Here is a 17,144-nt window from a genome sequence, read left to right on the forward strand (position 1 = left end):
AAAGAGGCTGCTGTAAAGTCCCGTTTTTACCACACACAACATTATCGTGTGCACTTTTATCTCCCCTTAGAATGAACAGTATGAGAAGTTAAATATATAAAATGACTAAAAACATATTACTAAATCACTCTACCAGCTGCTTACCTTTAACATGTGAGCGGCAGCAGTAATACATTACAACTGAGCAATAATAGGCAGCACCAGAAAGTGTTGAAGAAAAAAAAAAAATTAAAAAAATTTACAAACACATTAGGTGCAAAAATATCAAAAAAGCAGAATATAATAGTAAATCAATATAAAAATAATCTCTGAATATCCCATTAATAACTATGATCAGAGAAAGAATAAATATAAAGTAGGACACCGCTGCGCCTCATATCCCCAGTATTTTACAAGATACTGAAGAACTACACATCCCAACATGCCCTGCATGAGTTTTGCTATTAGGGCAAGCTAAAACTGTGGCAAGGAATGCTGGGATGGAATGACAGCTTGAGGGACACATGTTGAATACCTCTGTCCTCGATGCAGGAAACTAATACTTTATATAGGGAAATAATAAAAGACAGATATTACAACTGCATAGAGTACAGGGAAATCTACTTATATAAGATGGAGTATTTAATAGGACTAGTAAAAATCTTCATCCTTTACAGCAGGGGTGGGGAACCTTTTTTCTGATGAGAGCCATATTGATATACATCACATAATTTGCGGGCCCAAATGAGGCCACGCCCCTGCATGTGATGTCACATGGGGTGGGGCCACAATTGCCCGTGATTAGAGAGATGCCTGAAGCATACCGAGGATGCTCCGGGGAGCTTTGAGGGCAGTGGTGTGACCGTCTGAAGTGTCCTAAGGATGCTCCAGGCGGCACTGCTGCATAGATTCTGGCTGCGGTGTGCCATTCTAGGCTAGCCAGATGAGGCTAGCAGACAAAAGCTCCGAGGGCCTTATACGGCCCCCGGACAGGAGGTTCCCCATCCCTGCTTTACAGAATGGAAGCAGCCATGCTGAGGTGTCTTGGAGTGGGTGGAGCTGTGAAATGATATATATTGTAATTCTCTTACATAGAATCCAGGTTCCGGGACTACAGGAGCCACAGAGCAGTGTCTGATGGGAGTTTTAAAACGCCGCCATTTTCTGAGCAGAAAACCCATCGTTCTAAAGTGACCACATTCTTCAGCAACCCGAAATGAAAGCGAATGGTGAATTGGGACGCAGAATTGCTCCAGAGACAGCATTTCCCATTCACTCCCATGTTGCGCTGAGCGCATACTGGCTCTAGAACGCTGGACTATCTGGCCCGGAACATCCTAGCTTTTTAAAACACTCCTGATTATAGGAGTGTATAAACTAGGTGGCATTTGTGTCCACCTAGTTTGCACAGCTAGCGTCTCTCGGCACAGATGAGGTACGGGTAAGGCTGCAGCGTCATACCGAGCTTGGGCTTCAGATTTGGTATAAATCCATGCGGAAAGTGCAGGTGGAATCTCTGGAGCAGCGCGGTGAAAAACAGGAACAGTTCCATCCGGGCCAGTTGCTCACCCAGACAATGTCTTCTTCCTGGAACACAAGAGATGGTTACTGACACAAAGCTGAGGCCACTAACCGTGGTGTAATACAGAACTGCCGGCACAAGGAACCATAATCCCAACAAGGTCTTCTCCCAGCCACACAAGAGATGGTTACTGACACAACGCTGAGGCCACTAACCGTGGTGTAATACAGAACTGCCGGCACAAGGAACCACAATCCCAACAAGGGCCCTCATTCAGAGCCGTACGCTCTGAGCAGAGCGCACGCTCTGAATGAGGGCCGCCCTCCATAATTATGGAGCGTCCTCCTGGACGCTCGTATAGCTGTGGGTCACCACCCACAGCCTATAAGAGCGTGCAGTTTGATGGTCGTGACCATCGCCACTGCGAGCCGGAGCCTGCGGTTGAGGTTTTCAACCGCAAGGCCCGGAGTGATTTTGGCTCTATCAGAGCCAAAATCACTCCCACTGACATCACTAGTGATGTCAGTGGGCCGGCTTGTGACGGTAGGCGTTCCCTTGGGAACGCCCCGTCAGGGAGGCACGCCCCCGGCACGCCCACCAAAGGGGGCGTGCTGTCAATCAACATCGACATCACGCCCCCTTTGATCAGACACAACGAGCGAAGGAAAGTCCTTCGCTCGTCGCGTCTGGCGCATGCGCACGACAGAGCTCCCTCCGTCGTGCGCATGCTCAGTGCAGACCATCGACCCACTTGCGAGCGGACAGCCGCTCGCGAGTGGGTCTGAATCAGGCCCAAGGTCTTCTCCCAGCCACACAAGAAATGGTTACTTACACAAAGCTGAGGCCACTAACCATGGTGTAATACAGAACTGCCAGCACAAGGAACCACAATCCCAACAAGGTCCTCTCCCAGCCACACAATAAACGGTTATATGCCCCTTCCACACTGCCTGCAATAACCCGGGTTATTTCACGTGAACGCACAGCAACCCGGCAATTGTGAAGCGTGAAAGGGCCCAGTTGAAATAACCCGGCATTTCAGCCCTGGTAATTAGCAGGGTTTAACACAGGTTCAATCCAGCTCGCGGTGCAATGTGAATGGGTAACCCGGGTCTGGTTCAAAGGATAGTAAGAGCCGGCGTTTGGAGCTAATCTCACCTCCAAGCACCAGCTCGGCAAGTGATGTCATTGACCCGGCAATAAGCCGGGTCGGGCCGCCAGTCTGAAAGGGGTCTCACCCGAAAAGGACCTGTGTACACAATCCCAGGTGCGACTCGGGAAAGCGGTATTACACAAGCTGAGTTCACTAACAGGTGTAAAGAGACATAAGTGCAGCCGCAAGGTACACAACAATGTCCCAAGTATTACTAACACCAGCTCTAGCCTGGACACACAGAATTATAGCATCGTAAGGGGGGGGTATCCACTTGGCGATTTAGCCAAGCGATTGCACGATAACAACATCGTTATCGTGCAATCGCTAGCAAATCGCGCATGCATCGGGCATGTTTTGGTCGCAGGCGACCAGCAATGCGCGTGCCCGCTGGTCGCTTCCGAAATCGCCCGTACATGCTGGTCAACCTGACAATCTCATTAGGTTCAGCATGTGCGGGGATGAGGGATGTGCCGGGACTGAACGAGTGAACGTTCAGTCTAGGCACATCACTAGCTATACAAACGAGAGCACGATTGCAATGTCGTAATCGTGCTGTCGTTTGTATATCTACAAGTGGATACCCCCCTTTACTGTAATCATAGCCGATTCCACATACTGTACATCTATTTTAATAACTTCAGCATTTGCCAAAATGTCCCTCATGCACTTACTGATTTTAAAGATAGCTGGTGACTCCAGAGACTGCGCACAGTTTAGCTCTGTACATTTCAGGGGCAGTTACGGTACAAAAGGTCCCCTTCCCCTTATTATGGGAAGGGCGGGAGCCCTCACCGTTACCCATCTACATCAACCCAGAGAGACACTGGCTATCCGGTGACTCTGTATCCAATCAGATGCCTAATACACCACCACGCAGGCCAGCTCACTTCCACGCTCTGATGTCTGCGTATCCGTAAAACACAATATTTATTTTCTTGTTTAACAGGTCACTTTAATTACAGATCCTTTGTCTGACATTTTAAAAAGTACACATGGGGTGAGATGTATGAAGGTGCGTTACGTGTATTTCCGGTAACTGCGCGCGTTATGTGTTGCAGTTACCGCTTCCATGCATGTAATAATGCAGGGAAGTGATTAAAATGACGGTGCAGCTAAGCCTATATAGGGTGCCGATCTGGTACGGCTAATTATGAACAGTCAGTGGCACTGACTATACTGACAACTCCAGCTGTCGTCAGTGGCTGTTGGAATATGCAGCCAGGGAATAATAAAGTTTTGGGGAGGTTTTTTTTTTCAATAAAGCCGCAGGTGCCGCCAAAAATGTTTTCGCGGACTCCCTGCAAGCGCCGGTCCGAGAAGCCGATTCGCTCCCTCTTCGGCCAATGAGTGTTTCATACATCCTGGCACTAATTGTCATTCCTGCACCGCGATAGGCAAAACAGGCACATACATTTAAAGATCATTAACCTCATGTTAATACATCTCCCCCATGGGCCCTACTAACACAACGTAAAGGATAAATGACGGCATTAGCGGACAGAGAAGATGTAGCTATGGAAGTACAGCGCTTACCTAACGAGAAAGGAACAAACGCTTCCCTCTTGATAAACTGGCCGCTGCTGTCCAAAAACCTCTCTGGATAGAAGATTTCTGGATCATTCCAGTATTTCTCATCGAAGTGCACAGAGTACAGGTTGGTGATGACCGTGGTGCCTTCTGGGATCGAGTACCCTCGCACAACGGTGTCTCTGGAAGTAGCGTGGAAAATCCCCAAGGGGACGATGTTGCAAAACCTCAGTATTTCGTGCAGTACGGCCTCAGTATAAGGCATGTTGGAGCGGTCTTCAAAAACTGGAATCCTATTTGGTCCAACCAAAAGGTCAATTTCTTTCTGAACCTGCCCTGATATATAGAAAAGCAGAGCAGTAAAAGCTTAGAGATGTCTCCTTCAGTATAATTACCTCTCAGCATAACAGCAAGCAGTGGGAAAAATAACCGCTATTACTATCAGAGCCCATATTCCCCTCGGACCTGCATTACGTAAATGTCTTACAGCATTTTAGGAAGGTTATTCTGAGGGTATGTAGTTATGAGACCAGTGGGCGACAGTATTTCGATGCCTATGTTAGATCCCTTGCCGGGATTGCACTGACACCTATGTTAATCCCGACGCCGGAACTCTGACAAGACGCCGGACCGATCGTCCAACGCCGGGGATAAGTATCCACATAGCCGGGGGTTTGGGGGGGGGGGGGGGGAATTAGGTTTAGGGCCCCCCCGCCCCCTGGGGGGGAATTTGTATTAGGCACTAACGGGGGGAGGTTAGGGTTAGGCACCCCTAAAGGTGGGTTAGGAATAGTAAACTTACCTCAGCTGTCAGGATCTCCTCCATCAGGCTGCCGATGTCGGGATATGAACATACCGATTCCTTCTGAGTCTATACTATCATACACACAATGGACAAAATCCAATCTACATGTTCAATGCATCTGGTTTGCATATAGGTTACTTAAATGAAACGCATAACTTGCAGAATTGTTGAGTAAACACCTGGGGCACGGAACCTCGTGCCTCATATCAGAAAGGGACACTCCGATAACCCCATATTTTACACTGGGCTTGACCAGTGTATATTACTTCCAATGACGCGCCAGATCACGACTAGCCGGAGTATAGAAGAAACCGGAGCTTTGTACTTACCGGTAAATACAGTTAGGGACACCGCTAACCTTGCAGTGTAAAGGGGGCGTTTACAAAGGAGCAGACACATAGGGCCGTATTCAATTTGCAGCGAAAAGTCAGAATCCGCAAAAAAGTGTCGCCGATTGCGACTTTCGCCAGGCGGAAACTTATCTCCGTATTCAATTGCAAACTCTTTTTGCGTATGCGAAAACACAATGTAATAGGCGAAAAAAGATTCACCTATGAACAGGTGTCGAAAAAAAAGTGCAAAAATCGCTATTTTGGGGTGCAAAGGTGGCAAAAGCACTCTGCAACCTTAGGACAGCCCCCCAAAGGATAACTGCGTAAAAAAAAAAAAAAAAAAACCACCTCAAAAAATTACTTTCAAAAAGGGTGCGAAAAAGTGCAAAGTGGAGGTACAAACTTAAAGAGTAGCTAAATAGACTTTTGGGGGATCTGCAAGTATGGGTGAGGTGTTTTTTGGATTGTAGGTGCGTTTTTCAAGTTTTTTAAAACTTTACTTTAGCGACTTTAAACCATGCTTGCACCCATTTTCAAGAACCCCAAATTTGACAGGACTACTTATTTTAACCCCAAAAAACTGCTTAATGCCATTCTTCACCACTAGTGCAAAGACGCTAATTAGAAGAAATCGATGCACTTTAAGTACCTCAAATAGCTTTATTCGGGGCCATGTACATTGATCCCCAATGTTAGTGCATCTTTTAGGGGTTGTCAGGCTGATTTCCCTAATTCGGACAGCACTTTTCGCCGGTTTTGCATTCGCTGGGTTGCTTTTTCGCGTGTTTTGGAATTCAATACGGCGAATAGCGGGAGCGCCCACGATCATTTTTCGCAGCTAAAATACGCAATATAGGCGAAAAGTCTGTGGCATGCGAAAAAGTATCGTGGGTGTGAAACTAATTGAATACGGGCCTTAATGTCAACTAAATTATATCCTCTACAGCCTTCCGCCAATTGGGGGTCAGTCTGCAGATTACCAAAGCCCAAGGGATAGAACAGGAATAGCAATCAAACAAGAGCAATACTCATATACAATGCAGAAAAGGTTGGGGACAAAGTGTCCTCCAAATTAACTCAGAGGAATGGATTAAACAGTAAGTACAACAATCCTTTCCTTATTTAGCATTCCCGCTAGGCTGTTTCTAAAACAACCTGCCGGGTACCGTCCCAACCCACGGACCACAGTGTTCTGCGGGTGGGAGAAAAAGCGGTGCAGCGATCGGTTCAAATGGGCCTCAATGACATGCTGAACAGGAGGAGCTCCCCAATTCGGTAGAACGGGCCAAAATGATTTCTGGAAGCGAAGTGCTCTCAGACATATAAGCCTGTCTGATGGTAGCCTTCAGCTATCCTGCCATTGGTGGCCATCCTCATCATAAAGAACAAGGATATATAGGACAATCTATATACATAGACACGCTAAGCTCTAACCACATCCGTGGGGCAGAGACAGGGCCGGCTCCAGGGTTCTGAGCACCCTGTGCCGGATCTTGAGAGAGCGCCCTAACCTCGCGCGCTGCGAAGCCGCACTCGACTGAATTTGGGGGCGTGGCCTAATTACCATAGGCCACGCCCCCTGTGAGACATTTTGAGGTTGTGCCTCCAAATAACGTCAGGCTTGGGGTAAAGCCCAGCACGCCGTCACTGGCTGGGCTTTCCCCAGCCCTCTCCAGTCAGTGAATGGTTGCCGCGCGCCCATTCACTCTCTGGGGGTCCGGCACCACCGCACAGCTGCGGCGGTGGGGGTCCCCAGCCTCCCGATTTGACCACTCGCGGGCCACTTCGGCCCGCGGGTGGAACAGCGGGACAGTATTGTCCCGCTGAAATCAGGATGCTGGGGAGGGGTGCCGCCCTCTACGTGTGGCGCCCCTGTACGACCGCACTGGTCGAACACCCCTACAGCTGGCCCTGGGCAGAGAGATGCTTTACTGCCCGAGGCTAGATCTTCATTTGTTTTTAAGTCTTCCAAAGAACTATTATACGGGATCATGTGACAAGACGCATTCTTCCATTAAACGTGTTTAAAGCACCACTCGCTACCGCGCATATGTTATTCTCACCTTGTATATTGGGGTAGAGGGCCATGAAGAGGATTGCCCACCTCAGAACATTGGTTGTGGTCTCGGTCCCGGCAATGATGAGTTCCCCAACAGAGAAAATTAGGTTTTCCGTGGAGTACGTGCTCTCTGGATCCGCTGCACTCCTCTCCATCTCATCCAGATATGCATCGATGAAATGGCGCGGCGACTGTGGCTTGCGGTTCTCCGAGAAGCGATTGATGATCTGGAGGAGGAAGTCGTAGACCTCGGAAGCGTTCCGGAAAAGCTGCTGGTGCTTTCCAAAAGGCAGGAGGCCGATGAGAGGAAAGGCGTTGTACAGGAAGACCCAGGCGCTCGTCGCCAGCTCTATATTCTCACTAAAGATTTCGATCATATGCAGGAACTCATTGTCATCGTAGCGGAAGCGCTCCCCAAACAAGATCAGGTTGGAGACATTGGAGACAGCAATGGTTATTAGATGTTTAGGATCAAACGCCTTCCCCTTGTACGTGTCCACAACGTCGAGGAAGAACAGGGATTCCTCCGAGATTTTGTTCTCGAAGGACTTCTGGCCATAACCAAAGTTCCGGAAACAGCTCACTGCCAGCTTACGGTGCTCCGTCCAACATCGCCCATACTTCGCATTGAGAAGGCCTAAGAAAAAGAAAAATATATCATGTCCTCTTTTTAATCCACAACTTTTTGTAAACTTTTTACAGGTACATCGGTTGATGCAACTTAAATAATAAGATAAAAGGACCGGTTTGAACCCTACAGGCTGTGGGCTCGATACAGGTCCGGACGCGGTTATGGAGCCTCACGCAGCTTTCAGATTATCGTGATTATGCAGAGTCGAACGCACTTGTTTTGTGTAGCATATCTGGCAAATTCTGCTATGCAGAGTCGTAGGTTATTTGGGCATACTGACCCTTACCACTCCCTGCGAGGGAGGATGACTTCTCATGTGAGGACATGTTCATGTGAGGGCCACACAGATGAGCACCCAGGTAAAAATGCGCCTGCTTTGAGACAAATCTTTTGCACCTAGCTTTGGGCAGGTGTATGCGGGTGATGAGAATGGTAGCAGACCAGGGACACTACCTTAAGGGACATATTCAAATAGGTGCAAGTTTACCAAAAAGTTTGCACCTTTTGGGCTTTTCCTGCAGGTGCGAGATTTTTAGTATTCAATGGGGTGCAGGGTTTTGATTTTATTTTGAACGCCTCCAGAGCAGGTTGAATTTTTCTTAAAATCCATATTTTAAAAGGAAAAATCTATCGGCACTTGCGCTGGAATCCTTTGGACACCTCCCCCAATCACTAAGTAATTGGAAGCTACTGAAGAACTGTCCTCATCTCTTCCCGGAATGAAGGCTTCTGCCTCCGTCTTCTCCGTCATATATATTATGTATCTGTATATATATGTCTAGGTGTGTGTGTGTACCTGAAGCACTAGTTTCCAAAGCTATCTTTGGGCATTAAGTGGACTGAGGGCCTCATTCAGAGGCGGTCGGAGGATGCAAGCGGTCGCTCAGAAACTGGGCGGCCACTTGCATCCTGAGCGCCCGCCTCTGTTGCAGGCATTAGGCTGTGGGTTAACACCCACAGCTCTAACGACCGCTCGGGTGATGGTCGCGATGGTCAGAGACCATCGTGACCATCGGGGCTTACGACGAGACCCTAGGGCAGGGTCTCACTTGTCGTAAGCCCCGGAGAGCTTCTGGCTCTGTCAGAGCTGGAAGCTCTCCACTGACATCACTAGTGATGTCAGTGGGGCCCCCCCCTAAACGGCAGGCGTTCCCATGGGAACGCCTCCGTTTGGGCTGCCACCCCCCCGGCCCGCCTTCCAAACGGGGCGAGCTGTCAATCAACATCGACAGCTCGCCCCCTTTGGAAAGAGACCCGCTACGACCAGCGCTGTCGGTCGTAGCGGGTCTCACGCATGCGCACGAGGGAGCCGGCTCCCTCGTGCGCATGCGCACTGGCAAAACATCGAGGCGGCCGTGCGGTCGTAGACCGTACGGCCGCCTCTGAATAAGGTCCTGAGTGCCCTGACTGCATCCACACACAGCGCTGAAAACATGGCACTGCCTGCAGTGCAGGAAATCTTTTCCATCTTCTGCACAAGTGTCAGCTCCATATTTTTGGGGAGGAGCCCATGTAAATATCCAGCACACAGGGCCCCTAACTTCTTAAAACACTCCTGTGTGTGTTGGGTCCGTACAAATGTGTCCTCTTCCATCCTTGCCACTTGCGCTGCAAACGTGCGCACGCATCGCGACATGCAATATGCTGTGGCTGCGTGCACCACGGTATGTCATGCCAATCCTATGTGTCGCCGGTACGAATGCAGCGTGCATATCCGTTTCAAGGGCGCGTGACTGGCGCCATACATGGCGCAATTTGCCGCAGAAGGTGCAAAGAAGCAAGTGGACATATCTGTATATAAACGTTTGTGCCAGGTGTGTAAGGAAATCTAACAATAGACCCTAAAAAGTAAATCTTTGCTGTAGAAAGTCCTACCTCCCATTTTAGTCAGCTTATGGAACAACGGGAGTGACGGGCGGTCGGCAAAGATATCACTCTGGCGCACCAGACATTCTTTCACAGCGTCATAGCCGTTCAGGACCACTGTAGAGATGCCACCTAGGTCCAGGCTGAATATCTGAGGAGGTAGAAGAGGGCAGTGTCGTCAGGTGAATGTACAATGATGATCGGTTATTACGTTCACTCATCACGGGTAGTGGTGTGGAGGAAGGGAACATCCTTTATCAGTACTAGTGGTGTGGAGGAAAGGAACATCCTTTATCAGTACTAGTGGTGTGGAGGAAAGGAACATCCTTTATCAGTACTAGTGGTGTGGAGGAAGGGAACATCCTTTATCAGTACTAGTGGTGTGGAGGAAAGGAACATCCTTTATCAGTACTAGTGGTGTGGAGGAAGGGAACATCCTTTATCAGTACTAGTGGTGTGGAGGAAGGGAACATCCTTTATCAGTACTAGTGGTGTGGAGGAAGGGAACATCCTTTATCAGTACTAGTGGTGTGGAGGAAGGGAACATCCTTTATCAGTACTAGTGGTGTGGAGGAAGGGAACATCCTTTATCAGTACTAGTGGCGTGGAGGAAGGGAACATCCTTTATCAGTACTAGTGGCGTGGAGGAAGGGAACATCCTTTATCAGTACTAGTGGCGTGGAGGAAGGGAACATCCTTTATCAGTACTAGTGGCGTGGAGGAAGGGAACATCCTTTATCAGTACTAGTGGTGTGGAGGAAGGGAACATCCTTTATCAGTACTAGTGGTGTGGAGGAAAGGAACATCCTTTATCAGTACTAGTGGCGTGGAGGAAGGGAACATCCTTTATCAGTACTAGTGGTGTGGAGGAAGGGAACATCCTTTATCAGTACTAGTGGTGTGGAGGAAAGGAATATCCTTTATCAGTACTAGTGGTGTGGAGGAAAGGAACATCCTTTATCAGTACTAGTGGTGTGGAGGAAGGGAACATCCTTTATCAGTACTAGTGGTGTGGAGGAAGGGAACATCCTTTATCAGTACTAGTGGCGTGGAGGAAGGGAACATCCTTTATCAGTACTAGTGGTGTGGAGGAAGGGAACATCCTTTATCAGTACTAGTGGCGTGGAGGAAGGGAACATCCTTTATCAGTACTAGTGGTGTTAAGGAAGGGAACATTCTTTATCAGTACTAGTGGTGTTAAGGAAAGGAACATCCTTTATCAGTACTAGTGGTATGGATCCAGAGGAAGGGAACATAGAGCTGCTGCTTCTGACCTCACATCAGATTCATTCCCTGGTATAAACCCCCCAAACAAATCAGTGTAATTACTAACACTATTTCGCCAATGGGACCACAAGAGAATTGTGGCTGCCGCCTTGCCACTAAATGTCTCCCGACATTTACAATGCGCAGGGCAGCAGCTAATCCAACACCACCCCCTACGTAGCTGCCAGGCACGTATCATCTATACACAAGGTGGCATCTGACTGGCATGTATGACACAGCGCCTTGTGTACTATGAATGTATAATAAGAGGGGGAAAATAAGAAAAACGTGCTTAGCCAATAGTGTACACAGTGCGCAATTTTACAGGTGGTCCGCAGGGACACAAGTCTGTTTTTGTGCCAATCGCAAAACCTGGTACCAGGCGTGTATAGTACAGCAGTATACAGTAGCACTAGAGTATACACAGAACAGTCTATGTAACGTCTCGCTAGGCCTCTGACCTCTATATATACTGTACAAACAGCTGACATTTCATCATGCGTCCTATCCTAGCCGGACCTTGCACTGTGGAATCAGGGAGCAGATTGATGAAAGCAATTTGCACAATGACACCAGCACATTCATGTAGACCAGGGGTAGGCAACCTGTAGTCCTCCAGCTGCTGTGGAACTACGCATCCCAGCATTCCCTGACACAGTTTTGCTGTTAGGGCATGCTAACAGCTGGAATGCAACAGGCTGCCTTCCCCTGATGTAGACCTTTCCTATACATGCTCGGTACACTGGTTGCAGAGCATGGAGAGATAAGGAACAGTGCCTACATGCACAATGATTTTATCCCCCCCTCACACTCCTCATTCTCAATGAGATCCTACCATTATCACTAGCTCAATGCAAATGGGTATTTCAAAACCATGATATTCTATAGCCTGCATCTGTGTGTGATCTGCGCCCTGAGCACGTGCCTCTGGAGAGTTCTGTGTGTAGCGTTCCCGCTAGGCTTCTTTCGCTGGGCGCCGCACCCATGCGTCCTGTCCTATATCCAGCGTCCTGCTGGGATCACCTCTCTGACAGCCTACAGAGGTGCCTTAGCTCCCCCCATATTCACACGGCATCTATTCACACTGCAGGAGAACTTGGGGGGGGCAGCCCAGTATCTCTGTGAGTACTGGACATGCCCCCTTCTAGTGACCACACCCCTTTTTTGGGCACGCACACAGCAAAGTGCCCCTGACTGAGAGCCGCCCTGCCCCCTGGCCACCCTAGAAGGAACACTATGTGTGTACAAGATATTTCATGTAAAGGGCACTTTGGGTTACGTCGCAGAATAACTGGGAACTTGGGCACCTATACCCAGCTGGGAATTACTACTACATTTTGTGTTTTAAGGCATATTAAAGAATTATAGCAGGGACTTCCCCTTATTACCAAACATTGGTCTCAATTCAATTCAACGTGAATTGAATAGCTTCGGGAAGGGGCTACAGTATTCACTTCAGTGCACTATTATGTTAGAAAACGTCCGTTCTCACACCTTAAACATGGTATTTAGTCGCGAGAACCGACATTTTCCGTCTTAAGTGCCTGGCGAGATGCTGTTTCCACTGCTTTAAGGGCAGAAAATGGCATCGCGCCAGCAGTTTTGTCGGAGAAGCAATACTTCAGTCGCTGAAAAGCGCGCTGAGTTGAATAGCTCCGGGAGCTCCTTCCCGACACTATTCAATTCACGCTGAATTGAATCCATTGTTTCACATTTTACGATACAACTCTTTCTTTTCTAAGGGGGTGATTCAATTCTTAAGCAGGAATTTAAAACCTGGGCTAAGTGCCCAAGAGCTATACAAATCGATTTCCGTGACTATCCCCAGGCTATATTTATTGTGGATTTCCACGTTAAGTAGGGTGCTGTATCACACAGTAAAATGGGTTAAATTATATGGGACGAGCACGTGGAGGTGGAAATGATATGGGACGGGCACATGGAGGTGTAAATGATGTGGGACGTGGAGGTGGAAATTATATGAGACGAGCACGTGGAGGTGTAAATGATGTGGGACATGAAGGTGGAAATGATATGGGACGGGCACATGGAGGTGTAAATGATTTGGGAGGAGGAAATGATATGGGACGGGCACGTGGAGGTGTAAATGATGTGTGACAGGTATGTTGGATGTTGTATTGATAGTAAAGAGCTTTTGATCTTGCAGATGGGAGTTACAACTTTTTACATAGATGTATATACACACTGACATATCACTATAGACACTTACATGAACCGCAAAATACTGTAGACCGAAATATACCTGCTGGCTATTATTCTTGCTGGATGTCATATACTTGCAAATATCAACCATTTGACACCATTTATCAGTCTACAATACTTTACTTATGGCCACTCACACCTACAGTGTCCTGTTATCTTATTTGACACTTTTTGGGGGGTTCAGGATATTTTCCCCACTCTTTCATATACTTCACATAGGTCACACACTGCAGAATCAACATTGGCGACTTCCATTTCTAACTCAATTGCAAGGGAATCGGGAACATGCTTCATGAATATAAACCATGAAATTAGCCTAATGTAGGAATGTAGGAACCGGAACCCTCAGGAATCTGCCCCTAGGTAAGAAGGGGGGTATGGAAGGAAGAAACTTTTTGTTAAATGATTATTAAATTATGGGCCATATTCAATATGGGGCGAAAAGTCCATTATCGGCGATAATTTGCAGCCGATGAAGTCATTTTCGCCTATTTCCAATATCCCCGTTTTCAATTTTATTGACTTTTCACCATTGCGAAAAGTCAATGTAAAAAAATGGGGATAATTTTTCACTTGCCTTTAGCAGGCGAAAAAAAAAAAGTGCATAGTTGGGGTTTAGGGGTGGAGGCTTTAAAAAAATAGCCTGCACCCCTGGGAATGGTCCCTAAAAAAAAATCTGTATTAAAAAAGTACAAAAAAAAAAAATATAGGGACACCCCTAAAAATAAATGTAAATTATGGGGTTTAAAAAAATAAAAAAAGGCATCACACTTCTAAATTAGCGGAATGGAGTCCAGAGGGGTTCCCTTATATGCGGCAGGTGTTTTCCTCATTGCAGGAGTAGCGGCAGGTGCATTTTTGCAGAATTTTTAAAAATCATTTAAGGGACCTAAAAATATGCTTGCACCCATTTTCATGCACCCCAAATTTGATGGGCATAGTTATTTTTCTCAAAAAATAACTTTAAATGCTCTTCTGCATCACCTACTTCCAAGCTGAATTTATGCACCTTGCGCAGCTATTTAAAAACCCGACTTTCTTCTGCAGGCAAAGACAGGGGTACCCATAGTGATCCCCCATGTCTGGACATCTTTAGGGGGGGTCCTAGGATTATTTCCCGAAAATTCCCTTTTTTTTTTTGCAGATCCAAGTTTCGCCGGTTCCCGATTTCGCCTACTTTGAAACTGAATACAGGGAATAGCGTGCACGCGCGCGATACTTTTCCGCCTGGAGAAAACAGGCTAAGGAGGCGAAAAGTCGGACTATTCGCCTCAAATTGAATACGGGCCTATGTTGATGAATTGCCCTTGAACACTACCGCTACTAACGACAGGTCACATGTAATCCACATTACCCTGGATCTCATAGAATTAGTAATTAAGAAGATCCGATCAAGACCTACAGTACACTAATATTGGGGTCCACAACACATTTGGGTGATGCCATGATGGCATCACTTTGGCGTTTGTGCTCAGGGGATTAAAGGGGAGGAACCATGTGGATTCATGGGACCGGTGGCAAATGTGACTGTCACCGACAGCCCAGACTGTCCTACCTGGGGTGTCGCTCTCTGCTCTGGTGCTTCTACCACACATCGATCTGTATATCAGAAGTTTGTTGCATTAGCTGAGTGTGCTAGAAGCACCAGAGCAGAGAGTGACACCCCAGACAGAACAGAGGAACTGCACAAGTGTTTTTATAACCCCATATAGTGTATATGGCAGAGCAGACCCTCCTCCCCCATACAGTGTATACGGCACAGCAAACCCTACCCCCATACATCCTTCCCAGAATTCCTTAGTTGCCCTTGCATTTAGCACAAGGCATTCACTTTGGAGGCTTTGTGCCGGGGACTGAAAGGGACAGGAACCGTATGAATTCATGGGACCCTTGGCGCAGTCACTGATGGGTTGGGTACAGGATGCTGGTGCACACAGCCAGTGACATATGATGGACCATTCATGTGAGAGCCCAGATGATACAAGGAAACAATCACATACACCCCCTCCCCCTTAAATGTATAAGGCAGACCAGACAAACCCCGCCCCATCCATTCTGAGTATATTGCAGAGAAGGCCCTCCTCCCAACATACTAAGTAAATGACAGAGCAGACGCCCCCTCCCCTCCACGCAGTGGATATGGCAGAGCAGACCGCCCCCTCCCCTCCACGCTGTGGATATGGCAGAGCAGACCGCCCCCTCCCATCCACGCTGTGGATATGGCAGAGCAGACCGCCCCCTCCCATCCACGCTGTGGATATGGCAGAGCAGACCGCCCCCTCCCCTCCACGCAGTGTATATGGCAGAGCAGACCGCCCCCTCCCCTCCACGCAGTGTATATGGCAGAGCAGACCGCCCCCTCCCCTCCACGCAGTGGACATGGCAGAGCAGACCGCCACCTCCCCTCCACGAAGTGGACATGGCAGAGCAGACCGCCACCTCCCCTCCACGAAGTGGACATGGCAGAGCAGACCGCCCCCTCCCCTCCACGCAGTGGACATGGCAGAGCAGACCGCCCCCTCCCCTCCACGCAGTGGACATGGCAGAGCAGACCGCCCCCTCCCCTCCACGCAGTGTATATGGCAGAGCAGACCGCCCCCTCCCCTCCACGCAGTGGACATGGCAGAGCAGACCGCCACCTCCCCTCCACGAAGTGGACATGGCAGAGCAGACCGCCACCTCCCCTCCACGAAGTGGACATGGCAGAGCAGACCGCCCCCTCCCCTCCACGCAGTGGACATGGCAGAGCAGACCGCCCCCTCCCCTCCACGCAGTGGACATGGCAGAGCAGACCGCCCCCTCCCCTCCACGCAGTGGACATGGCAGAGCAGACCGCCCTCTCCCCTCCACGCAGTGGACATGGCAGAGCAGACCGCCCCCTCCCCTCCACGCAGTGGACATGGCAGAGCAGACCGCCCCCTCCCCTCCACGCAGTGGACATGGCAGAGCAGACCGCCCCCTCCCCTCCATGCAGTGGACATGGCAGAGCAGACCGCCCCCTCCCCTCCATGCAGTGGACATGGCAGAGCAGACCGCCCCCTCCCCTCCATGCTGTGGATATGGCAGAGCAGACCACCCTCTCCCCTCCATGCAGTGGATATGGCAGAGCAGACCACCCCCTCCCCTCCATGCTGTGGATTTGGCAGAGAAGACCACCCTCTCCCCTCCATGCTGTGGATATGGCAGATATACCTGTCCATGGACCTTACTTTGCTTCTTCATGTAGACATGGGGGTCGGAGGCCAGGGCCAGGATGTTGCCGATGAGGGGCAGGCCGGTGGGGCCGGGCGGGAAGCCCCGGGGTCTCCTCTGTTTCAGGATGTGCCTGATGGTGACGACAGCGATCAGCAACGCGGCGAAGGCGGCCAGGACCCCCAGCAGCTGTGCCCAGGACCACATGTCCCGCTCCAGGTAGCCCGCAGCCATGTCACGGAGACCCCGCACTCATCCCCGGCACCACCCGGCCGGAGCTTCTCGCAGTCAGTCAGCAGCAGGGTCACAGACCGGCGGCGTCTTCCCTCCACACTGTTCGTGTGACACTGAGTGACGTGGGCGCAGCTGATGTCACTGGTCACGTGCTGCCTTGCGTCACGTGGTGCACACAGTGTAGCGGCGAGTGCTGCTGGCGGCTGCTGGCATGTCATCATGTGTGCGCTGTGACTGAGCCGCCTGCCGGTGTCAGGGAGGCATGTAATGTGAGAGGGAGCCTGCTGACCGGGGCAATATGTGAGGGAAAAGCTGGAGGGTATAATGTGGTGAGCAGGGGGCGAGGAATGTG

General features: G+C 49.4%; 1 protein-coding gene across 2 annotated transcripts; it reads right to left on the reverse strand.

Annotated features, from left to right (window-relative positions):
- Window positions 1–526: 526 nt before the first annotated feature.
- Window positions 527–16,896, reverse strand: CYP2R1 (cytochrome P450 family 2 subfamily R member 1). 2 transcript variants are annotated; one of them, XM_088450315.1, is made up of 5 exons: window positions 16,559–16,896; window positions 9,887–10,028; window positions 7,385–8,017; window positions 4,191–4,520; window positions 527–1,566 (listed from the first exon to the last, which is right to left on the reverse strand). In XM_088450315.1, the coding sequence occupies exons 1-5, from the start codon at window positions 16,790–16,792 to the stop codon at window positions 1,391–1,393; spliced, it is 1,515 nt and encodes a 504-aa protein (XP_088306441.1). In that variant the 5' UTR covers window positions 16,793–16,896; the 3' UTR covers window positions 527–1,390. The 2 variants fall into 2 exon arrangements, with proteins under 2 accessions (XP_088306441.1, XP_088306442.1); XM_088450316.1 differs by having other exon boundaries at window positions 16,576–16,649.
- Window positions 16,897–17,144: the final 248 nt, after the last annotated feature.

Source organism: Taudactylus pleione, unplaced genomic scaffold (genome assembly GCF_031769625.1).
Source record: "Taudactylus pleione unplaced genomic scaffold, aTauple2 ptg000515l, whole genome shotgun sequence".
Classification (NCBI taxonomy): Eukaryota; Metazoa; Chordata; class Amphibia; order Anura; family Myobatrachidae; genus Taudactylus; species Taudactylus pleione.

Coding starts and splice junctions, on each gene's coding strand:
- CYP2R1 (XM_088450315.1), bottom strand. CDS start 16,792: ATGGCTGCGGGCTACCTGGAGCGGGACATGTGGTCCTGGGCACAGCTG. Junction 8,018..9,886: donor TAAGCTGACTAAAATGGGAG/GTAGGACTTTCT, acceptor TCTTTTTCTTAG/GCCTTCTCAATGCGAAGTAT. Junction 4,521..7,384: donor CCTCTACCCCAATATACAAG/GTGAGAATAACA, acceptor TCTATATATCAG/GGCAGGTTCAGAAAGAAATT.